This window comes from Phyllobates terribilis, unplaced genomic scaffold (genome assembly GCF_046119375.1).
Source record: "Phyllobates terribilis strain yellow unplaced genomic scaffold, ASM4611937v1 Scaffold_4__5_contigs__length_816908805, whole genome shotgun sequence".
Taxonomy (NCBI): Eukaryota; Metazoa; Chordata; class Amphibia; order Anura; family Dendrobatidae; genus Phyllobates; species Phyllobates terribilis.
In genome coordinates this window covers 289,348,382-289,368,317 of record NW_027362764.1, presented here as the reverse complement: position 1 = coordinate 289,368,317, position 19,936 = coordinate 289,348,382, and the positions used below count along the sequence as shown (strand labels likewise).

The 19,936-nt window shown below is 42.6% G+C and overlaps 1 protein-coding gene across 1 annotated transcript in view; it reads right to left on the bottom strand.

Annotated features, from left to right (window-relative positions):
• The window catches only part of STAC (SH3 and cysteine rich domain), a 474,096-nt gene that overhangs the window by 156,989 nt on the left and 297,171 nt on the right, over positions 1-19,936 (bottom strand). Inside the window, exon 3 of the mRNA XM_073678295.1 lies at positions 186-286. Within this exon, the coding sequence (XP_073534396.1) occupies positions 186-286 (101 nt within the window). The remainder of the gene's footprint in view (positions 1-185; positions 287-19,936) is intronic.

The following is a 19,936-nucleotide window of genomic DNA, read 5'->3' as shown; positions in this document are numbered from 1 at the left end:
TGCTGTATTTTGTGTAACACATTTTGCATCTCATTTTTTTAAATGTCTCCTGTTACAGCTAATTAGTTCCACAGTTGTGCTGAGATTTATAGCCTGGTTACAGTGTTTTCATGAAAGATAAGGATAATTTGAGCTATTTTATATTCACAGAAATAGTCTAAGTCAGAGTACATTTGTTGACTTACCAGTTTTCCCATGCAGCGCTGTGAACCAATTGTTTCTGTACATTTGTGATGAATGCTCATTTTGCAGGCTTTGCATCGCAGGCCATGTTTTGTGTTAGTTCCTGTCAACGAACATAGATTTTAATTAACCTGGATCAATAGTTCCCATGAATCTGACAAGTGAACTGTCTGTAAAGCTGATACACTCAATATGGCTTCATTTTGAAGCAGATATATGTAACCTAGTGCTGTTTTGTCAACTTTCCTTTACATCAATGATTTAGTATTTTTGTATACTGCCCCACAATTTTTCCTTATTTTTCTTGTTTGGGTTTCAAGATCTATGTGTAGCCATTAAAAAGTTCCTTTATTATTTATTTCCAGAGAATAACATTTGTCCTAAGTCATGCCATGGATATCCTCGCTCTTCAACTTGTATTCAAAGATCTGGTACACATACTGTAACTAGAAGAGATCCTAAACATTGTGCACTTTATATCAACATTTTAGCTAGATGTCTAGCATTAAAAATCATGAAGTTTTGTCTTGATTAACTATGTACTTCTAACACACTCTGGTAGGCTTTCTTAGGTTCACGTCTCATGCAAAAATGCTGCAAAGTCCGGAGCCTATGTTTAGGCTGGACAAGATCAATTCAGAGTTTCAAAATTAATAGCCATTCACATTTCTATTTACTGAGAGGAGAACAATAATTGCTGGCCTATCTGATGCTTCCCAGAAGGCAATCAATGCCAAACCAACAAATTTGCCAAAATTAGATATACAGATGTAACCAGCATCAATAAGATGGTCATCATAATGGTGATCTGCACTATTAGAATAACATAGCTATTCTTTTTCAGTTTGAGTGAGAAGTGTGCTAGACAAAGATGTAGGTGTGCTATGCTAACACCATAGCGCCAACTGTCTTGTTGGCAGTTGCTGCATGTTTCATAGTTACATGGTTAGGACAGTTAATAAAAAAACACATGTCCATGAGGTTCAACCGAGAGATCGGAAATTATTATGGGAATAGGGTATAGGTGTATTCATACTGCACGATCCAGTCTGCCCTAAAGGGCAAGATTTTACCTTCAGATCCCAAGTGTCAGTCATTTGTATCCACATCCAGAACAAGAATTTTATACATTTATATAACTACGGTATTTATGATACTCGCTTCTATAAAAGATCTAAGCACTTTTTGAAATCAATGACATTTCTCGCTTTCTTCCAAAGAAGCATTGTTTGCTATTGAGATTTAACCTTTTTTCTCATTATAATGTGAATGCCTTCTTGTCTTTTCATGGGATTTTATATGAACAATTTTTAATCATATTATCACCATATCATGTTCCCTCTTAGCAGGGCCGGCTACAGGTTTCGTGGGCCCCGGACAAAAGAGTCTCAGTGGGCCAGTTTAACACATACCACGATTCATAATGCACAGATAAGAAATATAGGTATAGTACAATGCCAAAGATTTCACTCACTTCTTACATTATATGAGTGATATATATTGTAAATTCTACAATACTATACAGCAAGGGAGATTCAGGGTCTAGGGTCTAGGGTATTGATAAATGTACCCTACCAGTAGAAACTGTCCTCAGCAGTGTGCCCTTTACAAAAGTCATTTTCCTCCTATATAGTCCTACATACAGTATTATGAGCCCCAAATAGTCCTCCATACAGTATTATGGGCACCACATAGCCCTCCATACAGTATTATGGGCACCACATAGTCCTCCTTACAGTATTATGAGCCCCACATAGTCCTCCATACAGTATTATGGGCACCACATAGTCCTCCATACAGTATTATGGGCACCACATAGTCCTCCATACAGTATTATGAGCCCCACATAGTCCTCCATACAGTATTATGGGCACACATACTCCTCCATACAGTATTATGGGCACCACATAGTCTTCCATACAGTATTATGAGCCCCATATAGTCCTCCATGCAAAATAATGGGCACCACATAGTCCTCCTTACAGTATTATGGGCACACATACTCCTCCATACAGTATTATGGGCACCACATAGTCCTCCTTACAGTATTATGAGCCCCACATAGTCCTCCATACAGTATTATGGGCACCACATAGTCCTCCATACAGTATTATGGGCACCACATAGTCCTCCATACAGTATTATGAGCCCCACATAGTCCTCCATACAGTATTATGGGCACACATACTCCTCCATACAGTATTATGGGCACCACATAGTCTTCCATACAGTATTATGAGCCCCATATAGTCCTCCATGCAAAATAATGGGCACCACATAGTCCTCCTTACAGTATTATGGGCACACATACTCCTCCATACAGTATTATGGGCACCACATTGTTCTCCATACAGTATTATGGGCCCCATAAAGATTAGAGATGAGCGTTGTTCTACTCGAACTGTTCGCCAATCTCAAATTCGAGCTGTTTTGGGCGGTGTTCGAGCCGTTCGGCGAACTCGAACAATTTGAGAAAAATTCGGCTGTTCGAGGTTATGTTCGATAACTGTTCGTGCACCAAAATCATAACTGGATTTTTTCTCAGTAATGATGAAAATTAATGTTAATACGCAGTTTGAGTGTTCAGCGGGGTGGGGGGAGGGGCAGGGGATGGATCTCTGCAGGAACAATGAAGATCTCCATTTTTTTTTCTCTTTCCCGCATTTACAGTGGGGAGGTGCAATCTGTCAGCCTATCAGCAGCGCACACACGGAGCGAAGTGCTTTTTTTCACACAAGCAAGGGCATGTGTCATTGGCAGTGTATGTCACATGTCCTTGCCCTATAAGACCAAGCCATTTTCCCCATCGCCACCATTTTCTCACTGCTGCAGCTGCGTGTTAGACGGCACCGCTGTTGCTGTGTGCACTATACCTTGTTAATTTCAAGCCAATTTTCGCACAAATCTACAGATAGCTTGGGAGTAGGGAATAGTTGTGATTGCAGTCCTTTTAAGGACTAGGTTACAGCATTTCCTACGACTTTTATCAGGCAGGTCTGTGCTCTTAAATAGATAGATTGTGGGAGTAAAGACTAATTGTAATTGGAGTCCTTTTCAGGACTAGGTTACATCAGTTCCTATCAGTTTTTGCCAGGCAGGTCTGTGCCAGTGCTGTGCAAGTTTTTTTCACAGCATTTGGCTAAATCTAGCAAAGCTAATCCTTTTTGGCCTATTGCAGAGTGTGTTAGTCAGTGGAGTAGCCTATCTGTGTTGCAAGATATACCACCTGTGTTTAGAATACCAATTTTTTTACTGCACCTAGTGAAGTAAAATCTTTTGGGCATAGCATCATTCTATTAGTCCATCTATACTGACCTCCATCAGGTTGCAAATTGAATATAATTTTTTTCTGCATCTAGCTCTGAAAAAATATTGGGCTTCTAGCTGTGTGTGGGACTTGTTGTATTAGTCCATCTATACTGACCTCCATCAGGTTGCAAACTGAATATATTTTTTTCTGCATCTACCTCTGAAAAAATATTGGGCTTCTAGCTGTGTGTGGGACTTGTTCTATTAATCCATCTATACAGACCTCCATCAGGTTGCAAACTGAATATAATTTTTTCTGCATCTACCTCTGAAAAAATATGTGGCCTTCTAGCAGTGTGTGGGACTTTCTCTATTAATCCATCTATACTGACCTCCATCAGGTTGCAAATTAAAAATAATTTTTATCTGCATCTACAGTACCTCTGAAAAAATATTTGGGCTTCTAGCTGTGTGTGGGACTTGTTCTATTAGTCCATCTATACTGACCTCCATCAGGTTGCAAATTGAATATCATTTTTATCTGCATCTAGCTCTGAAAAAATATTTGGCCTTCTAGCAGTGTGTGGGACTTTCTCTATTAGTCCATCTATACTGACCTCCATCAGGTTGCAAATTAAAAATAATTTTTATCTGCATCTACAGTACCTCTGAAAAAATATTTGGGCTTCTAGCTATGTGTGGGACTTGTTCTATTAGTCCATCTATACTGACCTCCATCAGGTTGCAAATTGAATATAATTTTATCTGCATCTAGCTCTGAAAAAATATTTGGCCTTCTAGCAGTGTGTGGGACTTTCTCTATTAGTCCATCTGTACTGACCTCCATCAGGTTGCAAATTAAAAATAATTTTTATCTGCATCTACAGTACCTCTGAAAAAATATTTGGGCTTCTAGCTGTGTGTGGGACTTGTTCTATTAGTCCATCTATACTGACCTCCATCAGGTTGCAAATTAAAAATAATTTTTATCTGCATCTAGCTCTGAAAAAATATTTGGCCTTCTAGCAGTGTGTGGGACTTTCTCTATTAGTCCATCTATACTGACCTCCATCAGGTTGCAAATTAAAAATAATTTTTATCTGCATCTACCTCTGAAAAAATATTTGGGCTTCTAGCTGTGTGTGGGACTTGTTCTATTAATCCATCTATACAGACCTCCATCAGGTTGCAAACTGAATATAATTTTTTTATGCATCTAGCTCTGAAAAAATATTTGGCCTTCTAGCAGTGTGTGGGACTTGTTCTATTAGTCCACCTATACTGACCTCCATCAGGTTGCAAATTCAAAATATTTTTTTGTCTGCATCTAGCTCTGAAAAAATATTTGGCCTTCTAGCAGTGTGTGGGACTTTCTCTATTAATCCATCTATACTGACCTCCATCAGGTTGCAAACTGAATATATTTTTTTTCTGCATCTACCTCTGAAAAAATATTGGGCTTGTAGCTGTGTGTGGGACTTGTTCTATTAATCCATCTATACAGACCTCCATCAGGTTGCAAACTGAATAAAAATTTTTTCTGCATCTACCTCTGAAAAAATATTTGGGCTTCTAGCTGTGTGTGGGACTTGTTCTATTTGTCCATCTATACTGACCTCCATCAGGTTGCAAATTGAATATAATTTTTTTCTGCATCTAACCCAGCCAATAGTTTTGGCCTAATACCACAGTTTGGCCACTCAGCTCTGCTCGGTTCCCATCCATTGTTTTTTTGTGCAAACAACTCCAGAGTTGTGAATTAGTTAACCACCAAAATGAGTGGAAAAAGGCCTGCTGCTGGTGGAAAGGGGAATAGGCGTGTTGGGAAGGGGAAAAAAGGTTGTGTCCGTGGGGTAGGTGTTAAAGCAACAGTAACATCTGCAGAAGAAAGACCATCTTCCAGCCAAACTAAAATGTCTACTTCTTTTAGCGAACAATGTGATAAGATTCCTTTCTTACGGCCACGCCAATCGCTACAAATTCCAGATGAGGCACAAAAACAGCAGGTGCTTCAACGGATATCAAGTGCTCCTTTAAGTGGGCTCTCCTCCACATCAACTTCAACATCACAAATACTCCAATCCTCAAAGGTGTCACCCCAATCGCACTTGCTTCCTCACAGCTCCCAAATCTCCAGCTGCCCGTCTGAGTATGAGGTAGAACAGATGGTTGAGTCTGCAGAGCTGTTTACTCATACTATAGCCTGGGAATCAGAGGTCGACTCCAGCGCTTCTGTGAATCCAGACGAGGAAATGATCTGCACTGATGCCCAGAATCTTTATGAGTCGGATCCAGGACCAGATGCAGAAGGTTCTGACCATAATGTAGACCCTCATTCCCAAACTGTAACTCCTGTTGATGGAGACAATGAGGAAGACGATGATAAGACTCAAATACCTGATTGGAGCGACAACTTTAGTTTTTTGTCAGGGCAGGAACAGGTTGGCTCTGAGGACGACGGGTGTGATAAAGCACAGGGTGATGATGATGAGGTTGGAGATCCCACTTACTGTCAACCCACAGTCAGCCAAGAGATGAGGTCAGCAGAGGAGGTGGAGGAAGATGCTAGTGACGACGAGGTCAGGTTGCGCCTTCCTGGACAGAGACGTAGTACTGGAAGCACGTCAACAACTGCATCCTCAAACACAACTCTGCCTCTCACCACAAGTCGTGGTGGCTCTTCAGGTCGCATGGGTGCTAAGCCTTGCATAGCCTGGGCATTTTTTCAGATCGATAAAGATGACCCAACTCGTGTTATCTGTAACATTTGTCAGCAAAAGCTAAGTAGAGGCCAAAAAATACATAGTTTGAGTACTTCATGCATGAACCGGCACATGGACATGAAGCATAAGTTGCAGTGGGAAGCTCAGTGTGCTACAATGCGGCCTAGCCGGCTGGGCCAACCACTGTCTGCCATATCTTGTGCATCCGCGGCCTCTTCATCCTCTGTGACTGGGGGGACAGCAGTCACACCTGTTTTGGGGCGCAGACCTGCCACCTCTTTACCCGCAACAGCCAGCGTGATTGGCAGGTCATCATTTTCTTTGGAGGTGGTAACACCAGCTGGTGTTGAGCGCTGTCCGACATCGATAGCACCACCTTTGGATCAAGGCAACCTAACATGTCCGCCTGCATCTTCCTCACAGACCGGCAGTTTGCCGGGGACACCCTTATCAACCCCGTCTAAGCACAATAGCCAGCCCTCGGTCCCTCAGATGTGGACAAGTAAAAGACCATTTCCTCCTAGCCATGAGAAAGCTAAGAGGTTGAATTTCACCATCTGCAAGCTCTTGGCTACAGAAATGCTGCCTTTCCGCCTGGTGGACACAGAGGATTTTCGAGACCTTATGTCCGTCGCAGTGCCCCAGTACCAGATGCCCAGTCGGCACTACTTCTCAAAGAAAGGTGTGCCTGCGCTCCACCAGCATGTCGCACACAACATCACCACTTCTTTGAGAAACTGTGTGTGTGACAGGGTGCATTTCACCACAGACACTGGGACGAGTAGGCATGGACAGGGGCGTTACATGTCGCTGACTGGGCACTGGGTAACTATGGTGACAGCAGGACAAGGGGCTGCTGTCCAAGTCTTGCCGTCCTCACGAGTTGTGCATCAATCCTCTTTATGTCAAAGTTCCTCCACTGCTTCTGCCTCCTCAACCTCCTCTCGGTCTTCCACCTGCACCCAAAGCCTGTCTGGTCATGCCACAAGCTTTCTAACTGCGCAGAAGGGATCCTGCACACCTCCTTACTATGCTGGCAGTAGGGCTCAACGTCATCAGGCGGTTTTTACATTGAAATGTCTGGGAAATGTGAGTCACACAGCTGAGGAGTTGTGGTCAGCTCTGGAGAACCAATTTCATGAATGGTTGTCTCCACTGGACCTGAAACCAGGGAAGGCCGTGTGCGACAATGCTGCAAACCTGGGTGCGGCCCTTCGCCGGGGCAATGTCACACACGTGCCTTGTATGGCTCACGCGTTGAACCTGGTTGTCCAGCAATTTTTAGCCCACTATCCCAGACTAGATGGCCTTCTGCAGAGGGCACGGTCGCTGTGTGCTCACTTCCGCCGTTTGCATCCCGCAGCTCAGCGACTTACATCTCTACAGAAGTCGTTGGGCCTGCCACTTCACCGGCTAAAATGCGATGTGCCTACCCGGTGGAATTCAACTCTGCACATGTTGCAGCGACTGTGGCAGCACCGACAAGCCTTGGTGCAATACGTTCTGACGTATAGCCTGGGCCAACAAGATCCAGAGGTGGGGCAAATCACGCTGGAGGAGTGATCTCAGATCAGGGACCTATGCACCCTTCTGCACAGTTTTGAAATGGCGACGAAAATGTTTAGTGCTGACGATGCCATTATCAGCATGACTATTCCGGTGATTTACATGCTGGAGCACATGTTAAACAGAATTCGGAGTCAGGTGGTGGCACAAGAGGAGGTGGAGGAAGTAGAGGAGGAGGAGTTGTATGCGGAAGGGCTAACATCTGCAAGGTCCAGACGGTCAGCAGCACCAAGGCGGCAGGCATGTGAGGGTGGGGGAGATGGTTTTACCAGGGCGCATGGTAGCAGCCAAACTAGTGAGGAAGGTGCAGGAGCCCAGGAAGAAGTGGAGGACGAACTGATGGAAGACTCATCAGATGAGGGAGACCTTGATCACATTTCTGTTGTGCGAGGTTGGGGGGAGAGGAGAGAGGAAGGAAGCATGATTGTTACCTCGCCACCAACACAACAGGGACTTGGTGCTCCTGGATGCGCAACACACATGAGTGCCTTCTTGCTGCACTACCTGCAACATGACCCTTGAATTGTGAGAATTAGAAATACTCCTGACTACTGGGTTGCCACACTGTTAGATCCCCGGTACAAAAGTAAATTTGCAGAAATTATTCCTGCCATAGAAAGGGATGCACGCATGCAGGAGTATCAGCAGAGACTGTTGCAGAATCTTACATGTGCTTTTCCACAAAATACCAGTGGTGCACGTAGTGAATCTCACAGTTCCAACTTGTCAACCGTGGGACCGTCAAGTGTTCAGCACTCAAACCGTAACAGAACCACAGTGTCTGCTGGTAACATCAATTTTGCGGAATCATTTCACCACTTTTTTAGCCCATCCTTTGCAAGGCCACAGGAGACAAGAAGTCTGACACATAGTCAACGCCTAGAGACGATGGTACAGGAGTATCTCCAAGTAAACATTGAAGCCATGACTGTGTCACTGGACCCTTGCTCTTTTTGGGCTTCCAATCTGGATAAATGGCTGGAGCTAGCCATGGATCCGAAACGACTTTTCTACCCCTATGTCATCCTGGGGAGAGTAAAAGCTTGATGATTGATTAAAATCACCCCACCAACCGTTTTAAGCTTTCAAATTACTAATCATGTTTATCTGTATCTTGGCTGGAAAATAATTTGGGCTTTGTAGCAGTGTGCAGCACTGATTCTATTAGGCCATCTATAATAAGCTCCACCAGATTTAAAATTACTAATCATGTTTATCTGTATCTTGACTGGAAAATAATTTGGGCTTTGTAGCAGTGTGCAGCACTGATTCTATTAGGCCATCTATAATAAGCTCCACCAGATTTAAAATTACTAATCATGTTTATCTGTATCTTGACTGGAAAATAATTTCGGCTTTGTAGCAGTGTGCAGCACTGATCCTATTAGGCCATCTATACTAAAGCTTCACCAGATTTAAAATTAATAATAATTTTTAGCTGCATCTAGCCCGGAAAATAATTTTGGGGCTCCGAGATGCGCAAGACACATAAGTGCCTTCTTGCTGCACTACCTGCAGCATGACCCTCATATTGTCAGAATTCGAAGTAATCATGACTAATGGGTTGCCACACTCTTAGATCCCCCAAACTTTACGATCAACCTTTTCATTTTAATAAAGACCAAAAAAATGGTCATTTTTGAAATTATAAGCATTAGCAGGTTGTTAGAAACTGAAATCAAACAGTTTTCAACTCAAAACTTTATTCTAGGTGATGTTACATTTTCACATAGGACCCCTTGTTCGAAAGGAGCTTCTGAACTCTCTCGTCCATTGAATTTGTCAGGTTTTGGATGGTTTCTGCTTCAATTGTTTTGCATGAGGACAGAATACCCTCCCAGAGCTGTTGCTTAGATGTGAACTGCCTCCCGCCATCATAGACACTCCTTTTAATGATGCTCCAAAGGTTCTGAATGGGGTAGAGGTCAGGGGAGCATGGGGGTCACACCATAAGTTTGTCCCCTTTTATGCCCATATCAGTCAGAGATGCAGATGTTTTATGTGCAGCATGAGATGGTGCATTATCATGCAAAAAAATGATCTTGCTGTGAAATACACGGTTCTTCTTCTTGAACCATGGCAGGAAGTGCTGTTTGAGAAAATCCACATACATTATGGAGTTCATCTTTAGCACCTTCAGGGATCCTAAAGGGGCCGACAATCTCTCTCCCCATGATTCCAGCCCAAAACATTACTCCACCTCCTCCTTGTTGGCGCTGTAGCCGTGTTTGCGTGGGGTGTCCATCAACCAGCCATCCTCCACTCCATCCATCTGGACCATCGAGCGCTGCACGGCACTCATCCGTGAACAAAACAGTTTTGAAATCAGTCTTCATGTAATGTTTGGCCCACTGGAGCCGTTTCTGCTTGTGTGAAGTGGATAGAGGAGGTCGACAGGATGGCGTATGCACAGCTGCAAACCTCTGAAGGACCCTGCATATTGTTGTTCGGCGGACGTTGGAGGCACCAGCAGCTTCAAAAACTTGTCTGCTGCTATGACAAGGCTTTTTTGCCGCTGCTCTTTCAACCTGATGTAATTGCCTGTAGGAAAGAGTCCTCAATTTGCCCTTATCAGCACGCACACGTGTGTACTGTGAATCAGCTACATACTTCTTGATTGCCAAGACACTTCATCCTGATCATCGCACAATGTTGATTGTAGTCATGCCTTGACCTAAACACTCCACAATTTGTTGCTTCTCAGCAGCCGACACATCCTTTTTCTTTCCCATTTTGGCAGAAAATGTAGGCTGCTAAATAATGTGAGACAGCCTTCTTAAGTAGTCTTGCCTTTCATTGGACACACCTGCCAAACTAATTAGCACAGGTGTCTGCAATTGCTTACAGTGATATAAAGAGCCCTGACACACATCACCATCAATGAGTTTAACTGACAAACAAACAAATTCTTCCCTTATCACTCCTAAACACTTTTTGCATAATAATTTGGAACACAGTGTACATGTGCTTTTCCACAAAACACCAGTGGTTCACGTAGTGAATCTTACAGTTCTAACTTGCCAACCGTGGTCTGTATGGAGTTGTTCAATAAAGGGCCCAAAATTAAGATAACATAGATGGGAGAGGTCTCTATGAATAGGAATTCCTAAGTATTTGATACCCTGTGAGGGCCAGGCAAAGGGAAAGTTGGACTGGATGGAATCCTATATGGATTTGGGGAGGGAGACATCGAGGGCCTCAGACTTCGCTGCATTGATTTTAAAATTTGACCATGTAACAAAGTGATCTATTTCAGCCATAACAGCATGGATGGATATATGTGATTGAGTGATATATACTAGGACATCATCAGCAAATAGAGAGCACTTGTACTCGGTGCCTCCCACCTCAATCCACCTAATATTGGGGTTATGGCGAATTGATGAGAGCAGGTGCTCCGTCACTAGGATGTATAAGAGAGGGGACAGAGAACATCCCTGCCTTGTCCCATTGGTGATTGTGAAAGGTGATGAAAATGTTCTGACGCGCCCCCTGGGCCTTGGGACACCCGGAGCCGGACCCTTTTTGGTGGATGCTGGTGGTTGTAGTCTCCGTGGCGGCGACCCGGTTCCGTGGCTCAGGGCGGTCAAACCAGTGGCGGAACTATTTATGTGGTTTTGATGTTTAAATGTCCGACTACGCCACCCGTGGATTGCGGTCAGAGTGAACCGCCGCTCCAGGGCAGACCGCTGAGGCTGGTGTTGTGGGTGTAGCAGAGCGTAGCATAACTCCCCACGGGAGGAGTATAGCCTCAGGGCAGTGTATGCGGAGGATGGGGGTGATGGTGCAGGGCAGCAGCAGTAACGACACGGAGTCAGTGATGCAGTCCAGGGCCTTTACTCACAGTTCTTATTATCCAGACCACGTCTGCAGGTAACGGCTGCCCACGTCGTACTGTGCTCACCAGGTGAGGGGCTCAGATAACTCCCAGATAACTTTGGAGCACTTCACAGGACCCCCTTTGTGTGTCCTTTGTCTGGCCTTTCTTACCAACCCTTCTGTCCGGCTGCCTCGGGCCTCCTCTTGGTAAACTTGGTGCCAGTTTCCCTGACCCTATGTGGTGCCTTCCTAGCGGGTGTAGCGAGGGGCTGCGCCACATAAAATGTCACAGCCTCCTGTTTCTAGCTGAGGGTCGTTTCCTGCCTCCACTAGTTTCGGGGACCGGTCTCCCCCTTTGGCCTGACCCCTCCACGCAGGTGGATTCGGGCGTGCGGTGGCAACTCGCCCGTCCGCACCCCTGGGATCCCTTCGTTCCTCGTTCCTGGAGCCTTCTCCACTCCTCTTCCTTCCTTCTCCCTCTTCCAGGCCTGGGCCTCTGTTACTAGGCCCGCCTCCGGAGCAGAGCTCATGCAGAGCCCCTGCTCCTTGCCACTTCTGCTCAGACTTCTCTGCACTGAACTAAGATGGTGCCCACCTTTTATACTCCCTTCTCAATGCACCCAGGAACTGCTTCCTCCCTGCTCCTGCACTACAGGGTTCCCCTTCCTCAGTGTTCCCTCCCCCCACTCCAGCCAGGGACAGGGACTGTCGTGCCCATCTCAGGGGCATATTGGTCGCCCTGCCCCACGGCAATGTGGTGTAATGCATGCAGGTGTCTGGTCCTGATCCACACTACATCCTTACCTGAGAGTGAGATATCACACCTCTGGGTGAGGTGCAATACCTCTGTAGAAACCGAGCCCTCAGAGTGCTACAGTTCCATTTATCTTCAGCCTAGGTGACGTATTGCGATACAGGGCCGTGATTTTGGCTATAAAAGGGTCCCCTAGACCCCTACCCCAAGCTTTTTAAGAGAATCATATATGGCGTGCCAGGAGACTCTATGGAATGCTTTCTCAGCATCCAACGAGAGTATCTAATTACAAATTTTTAACTGCATCTAGCCCAGGAAATACTTTGTGCCTAGTAGCAGTGTCTGCTAGTCAGCGGATTATCCCGGCTGTTAAGCAAGCTACACCACCTGTAGTTTGGACACTTAATTTTTTCAAAGGAAATGCTTCGGGACCACGGGATACTCAGTGAAGAGCATCAGGAGGCACCCCAAGGCATAGGGGCTGGGACTAGCAGTAGGATGCCTTGCGGTGGACAGCCGAGCTCGATCCTTATAAAAGCTTTTCAACTGCAGCAGCTTTAGTGGACGCTACTGGAGCTGGAATTACGCGACTGCTGGCATGAGACTTGCCCTCCAATAGATCCTTGTAAATGGATTTAAAGTGTATTCATTCAAATTAGAGAGACAATTTAAATTAAAAAGCTTAGAGCTGCCTCCACCACAGGGGGGCTCGCTCGACCCACCAGCGGACAGGCACCAGTATTGGGAGAGGGGGGCTGGCCGTCAGGGTTCACCGCGGCTCTGGCACAAACCCGGCGACGCGGAGGTGGCACGGGCAGGAGCGGACTGAACGTGTCGGCTTCTCACTTTTTGGATTTTAGAAGGGCATGACATGCCTATATCTGTGTCTCCCCCTCCTTTTACTCCTCCACCTCTTTTCTTTTCGCATGACTATATGTACTTGTCACTTTTCCATGTGTTAGTTGTGTCTTCTGAGCAGTTTGTCAGCTTTTGGACACCTTTGAAGGTGTTTTCTATGTGTTTCTATGTGTTTTTGTTTGCCTGCCATTGGTTTTAACGGTGTTCGAAGGTGTTCGACGAACAGTTCGACGAACAGTTCGGCGAACACACGGGTGTTCGACGAACCGAACCGAACTCAACACTACGGGGGTGGCTCAACACTAATAAAGATGTATAAAATTTCTAACAAGCTTTATTAGATATTCATTAAAAACATGGAGTCCAAGAGTATAAAAACCTGACATGTTTCTGGCATGCAAGCGCCCTTAGTCATAGGATATAATGATGTAAACTATTTAACCAACTTTAAGCCAATCACAATAGAGAAAGAACATCATTATTTAAATAAAAAACAGGTGTTATAATGGCCCCCATATACTGCTCCATACATTATAATAGGTCCCATATGTTGCTCCATTCAGTATGATGGGCCCCATATATTGCTCCGTTCAGTATAGTGGGACCCATATATTGCTCCATTCAGTATAATGGGCCCCATATATTGCTACATACAGTATAATGGGCCCCATATATTGTTCCAAACAGTATAATTGGCCCCATATAGAGTGGCATGTAAAGGTTTGGGCACCCCTGGTCTAAATTACTGTTATTGTGAACAGTTAAGCAAGTTGAAGATTAAATCATCTCTTCAAAGTCTTTTCTTTGTACTTTTAATTTTTCTAACTCCTGGCATACTGTCTGTGAACTGGTGACCAGAACTGAACCACATGTTCTAATGCTTTGCAATGTAGTAGTATTACCTCCCTGCCTCTTTTCATGCATAACAAGGCTAGCCTTAGAAGCTGCTGATTGACATTGCATGTTGTTATTTAGTCTGTGGTTTACAGTACAAGCAGGGATGCCAGCTTGACTTTTTATTTTTTCTGGACAGTTTATCAAAAAATCATGTAGAGACAATATTTTTTAAGGACTCAATTTAAAACCATAATCATTGATTATGGTTATAAGTGATATTTGTGTACAGCCCATAATCTTGATATAAAGACATCAACTGCATTCACTGTTAACTGTAAAATGATGATAATTACAGTCAAAATAATCTGTATAACTTTCTTCAGCTTCAAAAAAATTATGGCTGCCATAATTTTTTTTTATGAACAAGGCAAAAAATTTACCAATTTTTACAGACTGTCCTGGAAATTCTGGATGGTTGGCAAACCTGTGTACAAGTACACCGAGATCATTTTCTACAAGTAATTCTACTCATTTTACTTCCTCTATAACATATAGTATATGTAGATTATTAGTGTCCAGTGAATAACTTTACATTTATAATTGGACCTCATCCGCTAAGTGGATGTCCAAAAGCGCTCCTTTTGTCCAAGCCAGTGTCACAACACTGTTGTAGGATATCCTGGGGTCATGGGTTCTTACCAGTCCCTAAAGCTAGGGGCTCCGTAGCTATCCCTGCTCCCCAGATTACTTCTGATGGTGAAGACGCCGTGGCTACGTGCCTTGCTGAGCTTCTAAATCAGCCCTTATCTGTCCCCAATATCTGGCGATCAAAACTTCGGATCTACCCCGAAAAGGTATTAATAAAAACATCTGCTCGGCGCGCAAAAAATAAGCCCTCACCCAGCCCCAGATCCCAAAAAATGAAGGCAATATGAGTCTCGGAATATGGCGCCATTTTTTTTTTTAGCAAACTTTGTTTTTTTTATTCACCTCTTAAAAAAGAACCTATACATGTTTGGTGTCTACAAACTTGTAATGACCTGGAAAATAATAATAGCAGGTCAGCTTTAGCATTCAGTGAATGTGGTAAAAAAATCCAAAAAACAACTGTGGTATTGCACTTTTTTTGCAATTTCATCACACTTGGAATTTTTTCCCATTTTCCCATTTTTCACATTTGCAATGTTCATTATTCACAGATGGAATATACAAAATATATACAAATATACAGTTATATGAAAAAGTTTGGGCACCCCTATTAATCTTAAGCTTATTGTTTTATAAAAATTGGTGTTTTTGCAGCAGCTATTTCAGTTTGATATATGTAATGACTGTTGGACACAGTAATGTTTCTGCCTTGAAATGAGGTTTATTGTACTAACAGAAAATGTGCAATCTGCATTCAAACAAAATTTGACAGGTGCATAAGTATGGGCACCTCACCAGAAAAGTGACATTAATATTTAGTAGATCCTCCTTTTGCAAAAATATCAGCCTCTAGTCGCTTTTAATGAGTTCCTGGATCCTGAATGAAGGTATTTTTGACCATTCCTCTTTACAAAACAATTCCAGTTCAGTTAAGTTTGATGGTCGCCGAGCATGGACAGCCCTCTTCAAATGATCCCACAGATGTTCAATGATTTTCAGGTCTGGGGACTGGGATGGCCATTCCAGAACATTGTAATTGTTCCTCTGCATGAATGCCTGAGTAGATTTGGAGCGGTGTTTTGGATCATTGTCTTGCTGAAAGATCCATCCCCTGCGTAACTTCAACTTCATCACTGATTCTTGAACATTATTGTCAAGAATCTGCTGATACTGAGTGGAATCCATGCGTCCCTCAACTTTAACAAGATTCCCGGTGCCGGCATTGGCCACACAGCCCCAAAGCATGATGGAACCTCCACCAAATTTTACTGTGGGTAGCAAGTGTTTTTCTTGAAATGCTGTGTTTTTTTGCCGCCATGCATAATGCCTTTTTGTATGACCAAACAACTCAATCTTGGTTTCATCAGTCCACAGGACCTTCATCCAAAAATAAATTGGCTTCTCTAAATGTGCTTTTGCATACTTCGGCCGACTCTGTTTGTGGCGTGCTTGCAGAAACGGCTTCTTTCGCATCACTCTCCCATACAGCTTCTCCTTGTGCAAAGTGCGTTGTATAGTTGACCGATGCACAGTGACACCATCTGCAGCAAGTTGATGCTGCAGCTCTCTGGAGGTGGTCTGAGGATTGTCCTTGACTGATCTCACCATTCTTCTTCTCTGCTTTTCTGATGTTTTTCTTGGCCTGCCACTTCTGGCCTTAACATGAACTGTCCCTGTGTTCTTCCATTTCCTTACTATGTTCCTCACAGTGGAAACTGACAGGTTAAATCTCTGAGACAGCTTTTTGTATCCTTCCCCTGAACAACTATGTTGAATAATCTTTGTTTTCAGATCATTTGACAGTTGTTTTGAGGAGCCCATGACGCCACTCTTCAGGGGAGATTCAAACAGGAGAACAACTTGCAAGTGGCCACTTTAAGTAGCTTTTCTCATGATTGCATACACCTGGCTCTGAAGTTCAAAGCTCAATGAGGTTACAAAACCAAAAAAAGTGCTTTAGTGAGTCAGTAAAAAGTAGGTAGGAGTATTTAAAACAAGAAAATGATAAGGGTGCCCATACTTATGCACCTGTCAAATTTTGTTTGAATGCAGATTGCACATTTTCTGTTAATACAATAAACCTCATTTCAAGGCAGAAACATTACTGTGTCCAACAGTTATTACATATATCAAACTGAAATAGCTGTTGCAAAAACACCAATTTTTATAAAACATTAAGCTTAAGATTAATAGGGGTGCCCAAACTTTTTCATATAACTGTAGCCCATGGTTTGAATTCACATCGGAAGAAAAGGTCTCGCACTTGAGGGGAGTCGTGCCATTTTATTTTTATCTATTTTATTGCAAAGGGAAAGGAAAAAAGGAAAAAAAAAAACAAGGGAAAAAAGAAAAGAGAAAAGAGGAAAAAAAAACTTTTTTTTTATACTATCGTCCCTATATTTATAATACATACATATATTTTTCTACATATCTAAAGGCCAACTATACAAAACACGAATCTCTTTATGAATGAATATGAAGTAAATGAGGAATGCAAATGTAACACTAAAGATCAAAAATGGTTCCTTTAGAGATCTATTTTATCAATCCAATACATCATGTTGGGTCATGAGAATCTTATTTTTTCCTTGGTTATTCTCTTAGTTTTATTTGTGTATAGAATCCTTTCAATCAATTGTGTATTTCATGTGTATGTGGGTCATTTTTTGGTTACTGGCAGGCTTTTTTTTTATGTGGTTGGGATGGAGTGTTCTCGCAGCCTGTATGCTGCGAAAGTGTAGGCTGTTTGATATAATGAAGTTCAGCTCAATGCAGGGGGAGAGAGCCCCACCCCTTACTATACAAATAGGGTATTTAAAGCTGGCATATTTTATAGCTCAACATGTACCTGATGAAGGCTCCTTGAGAGCAGAAACACGTTGTGCCATTATATGCTATTATATGCCAACTACTCATCCATTGAGTTGTTTTTAATCCAAAATAAATTTTTATATCTTGTACCTATGCGCTTTTGAGCAGTCACCTGCGAGCCTATTGGAACGTTTCCATTGAACTACAGTGGAGTCTCTATCATTATCCACGGGAGCGCCTCCGGTAATCTCTTGTTACACATTTTGTTATAAACATGTTTATTTCCTTTGTGTGTATTGGAACAATACAAAGAAAGAGAAAAAAAGGCAAATTCGACATCATTTCTCACAAAACCTCAAAAATGGTCTGGACAAAATTGTTGGTACCCTCAACTTAATATTTGGTTGCACACACTTTGGAATAAATAACTGCAATCAATTGAAGCAATGATCAATCGAGACTATAACCATCAACAAGCTTCTTACACCTCTCAACTGGAATTTTGGACCACTCTTCTTTTGCAAACTGCTTCAGGTCTCTCATATTTGAAGGGCACCTTTTCCAACAGCAATCTTAAAATCTCTTCACAGGTGTTCAATGTGATTTAGATCTGCACACATTGCTGGCCACTACAGAACTCTCCTGAACTTTATTTCCATCTATTTCTGAGTGCTTTTTGAAGTAATTTTGGGGTCATTGTCTTGCTGGAAGACCCATGACCTAGGACATAAACCCAGCTTTCTGACACTGGGAACTACATTGCAACCCAAAATCCTTTGGTAATCTTCAGATTTCATGATGCCTTGAACACAGTCAAAGCACCCCAAAACAACCCCAAAACATCTTTGAAGCTCCACCATATTTGACTGTAGGTACTGTGTTCTTTCTTTCTAGGACTCATTCCATTTTCAGTAAACAGTATAATGATGTTCTATATCAAAAAGCTCTATCTTATCTCTGTCTTAGCTGTCCACAAGATAGATGCTTTCCCAGAAGGATTTTAACTTACGTACATTATGGCAAACTGCAGTCTAGCTTTTTTGTGTCTTTGTGACAGCAGTGGGGACCTCTTGGTATCCTGCTATAATGTTTCATTTCATTCAAATGTCGACGAATAGTTTGCACTGACACTGATGCGCCCTGAGCCTGCAGGACAGATTGAATTTCTTTGAAACTAGATTGGGGCTGCTTATCCACCATCCACACTATCCTGCATAGCAACCTTTCAGCAATTTTTCTCTGCCATCCACATATAGGAAGATTAGCTACAGTGTCATGGGTTGTAAACTTCTTAATTATGTTGCACACCATGGACAAAGGAACATCAAAATCTCTTGAGATGGACTTGTAATCTTGAGATTATTGGTATTTTTCAACAATTTTGGTTCTCTAGTACTAAGACAGTTCTCTTCTCCTCTTTCTGTTCTCCGTACATAGTGTGGCACATACACACACAATGCAAAGATTGAGTCAACTTCTCCCCTTTTTATCTGGTTTCAGGTGTGATTTTCATATTGCCCACACCTGTTACTTACCGCAGTTGAGTTTTAATGAACATCACAACAAAGTTGTTTACCCACATTTTTGGAAAGGTGCCAACAATATTGCCTGTCCCATATTTGAGGTTTTCTGTGATATTATGTTCAATTTGCCTTTTTACTCCATTTTTTGTGTTGTTTCAATACACACAAAGGAAACAAACATGTGTATAACAAAACATGTGTACTTGCAATAATGTTCTGGGAGAAATACTTCATTTTCTGGAACAATTTCAAGCATGCCAACACTTTTGGCTATAACTGTACTGTACATGAAATGTGTAAAAGGAATTATATTTACATCTGTTTTTTTAATTTGATGAAGACGCTGGTAAAAAAAATCCTTATTATCATCATTGTTGAAAAATCAATTTACTCCAGCAGTGCAGCCCTCCGGACGTGTTTCATCACGAGATGGGGCAGAAATTGTACATAAATCCAATAGGCTTGGATCTCAAACTTGTGTCACTATAAGGAGAATAGTCATTTTTTACATATATTCCAGAATTGGGGCTGGATTGTACAATAATTCTCCCCTTTCCTAGGTCCACCCATGGGAAAGATGTTTACTGTACATGCACAACACATACTACCACCAATGAATATGAGATATGATGAATATCAACCTTGTATGGAAGTTGTTACAGTTTTAGGGATGCAGTTTATTTGAAGTAGAGCCATTTGCTTCCACGAGATTAAATTTTTAATTCCCATAGAAAAGGCAGTTAGTAAGGTGTCAGATGTAGAAGTTATGTGCTAATTGTGTTACTGCAAAGCAGGATGGGGGAGATATTTAAACATCATACAGTTCGTTAGAGTCAGTAGAAGATATTTGGATTTACAAATGACTAATATTTCTATACAAGACAATAAAACTTCACAACAGTTACTTTTTTACAGATTCAACAATTGACCATTCAAATTTGTGTATTCTAAATGCTCTTTATGTA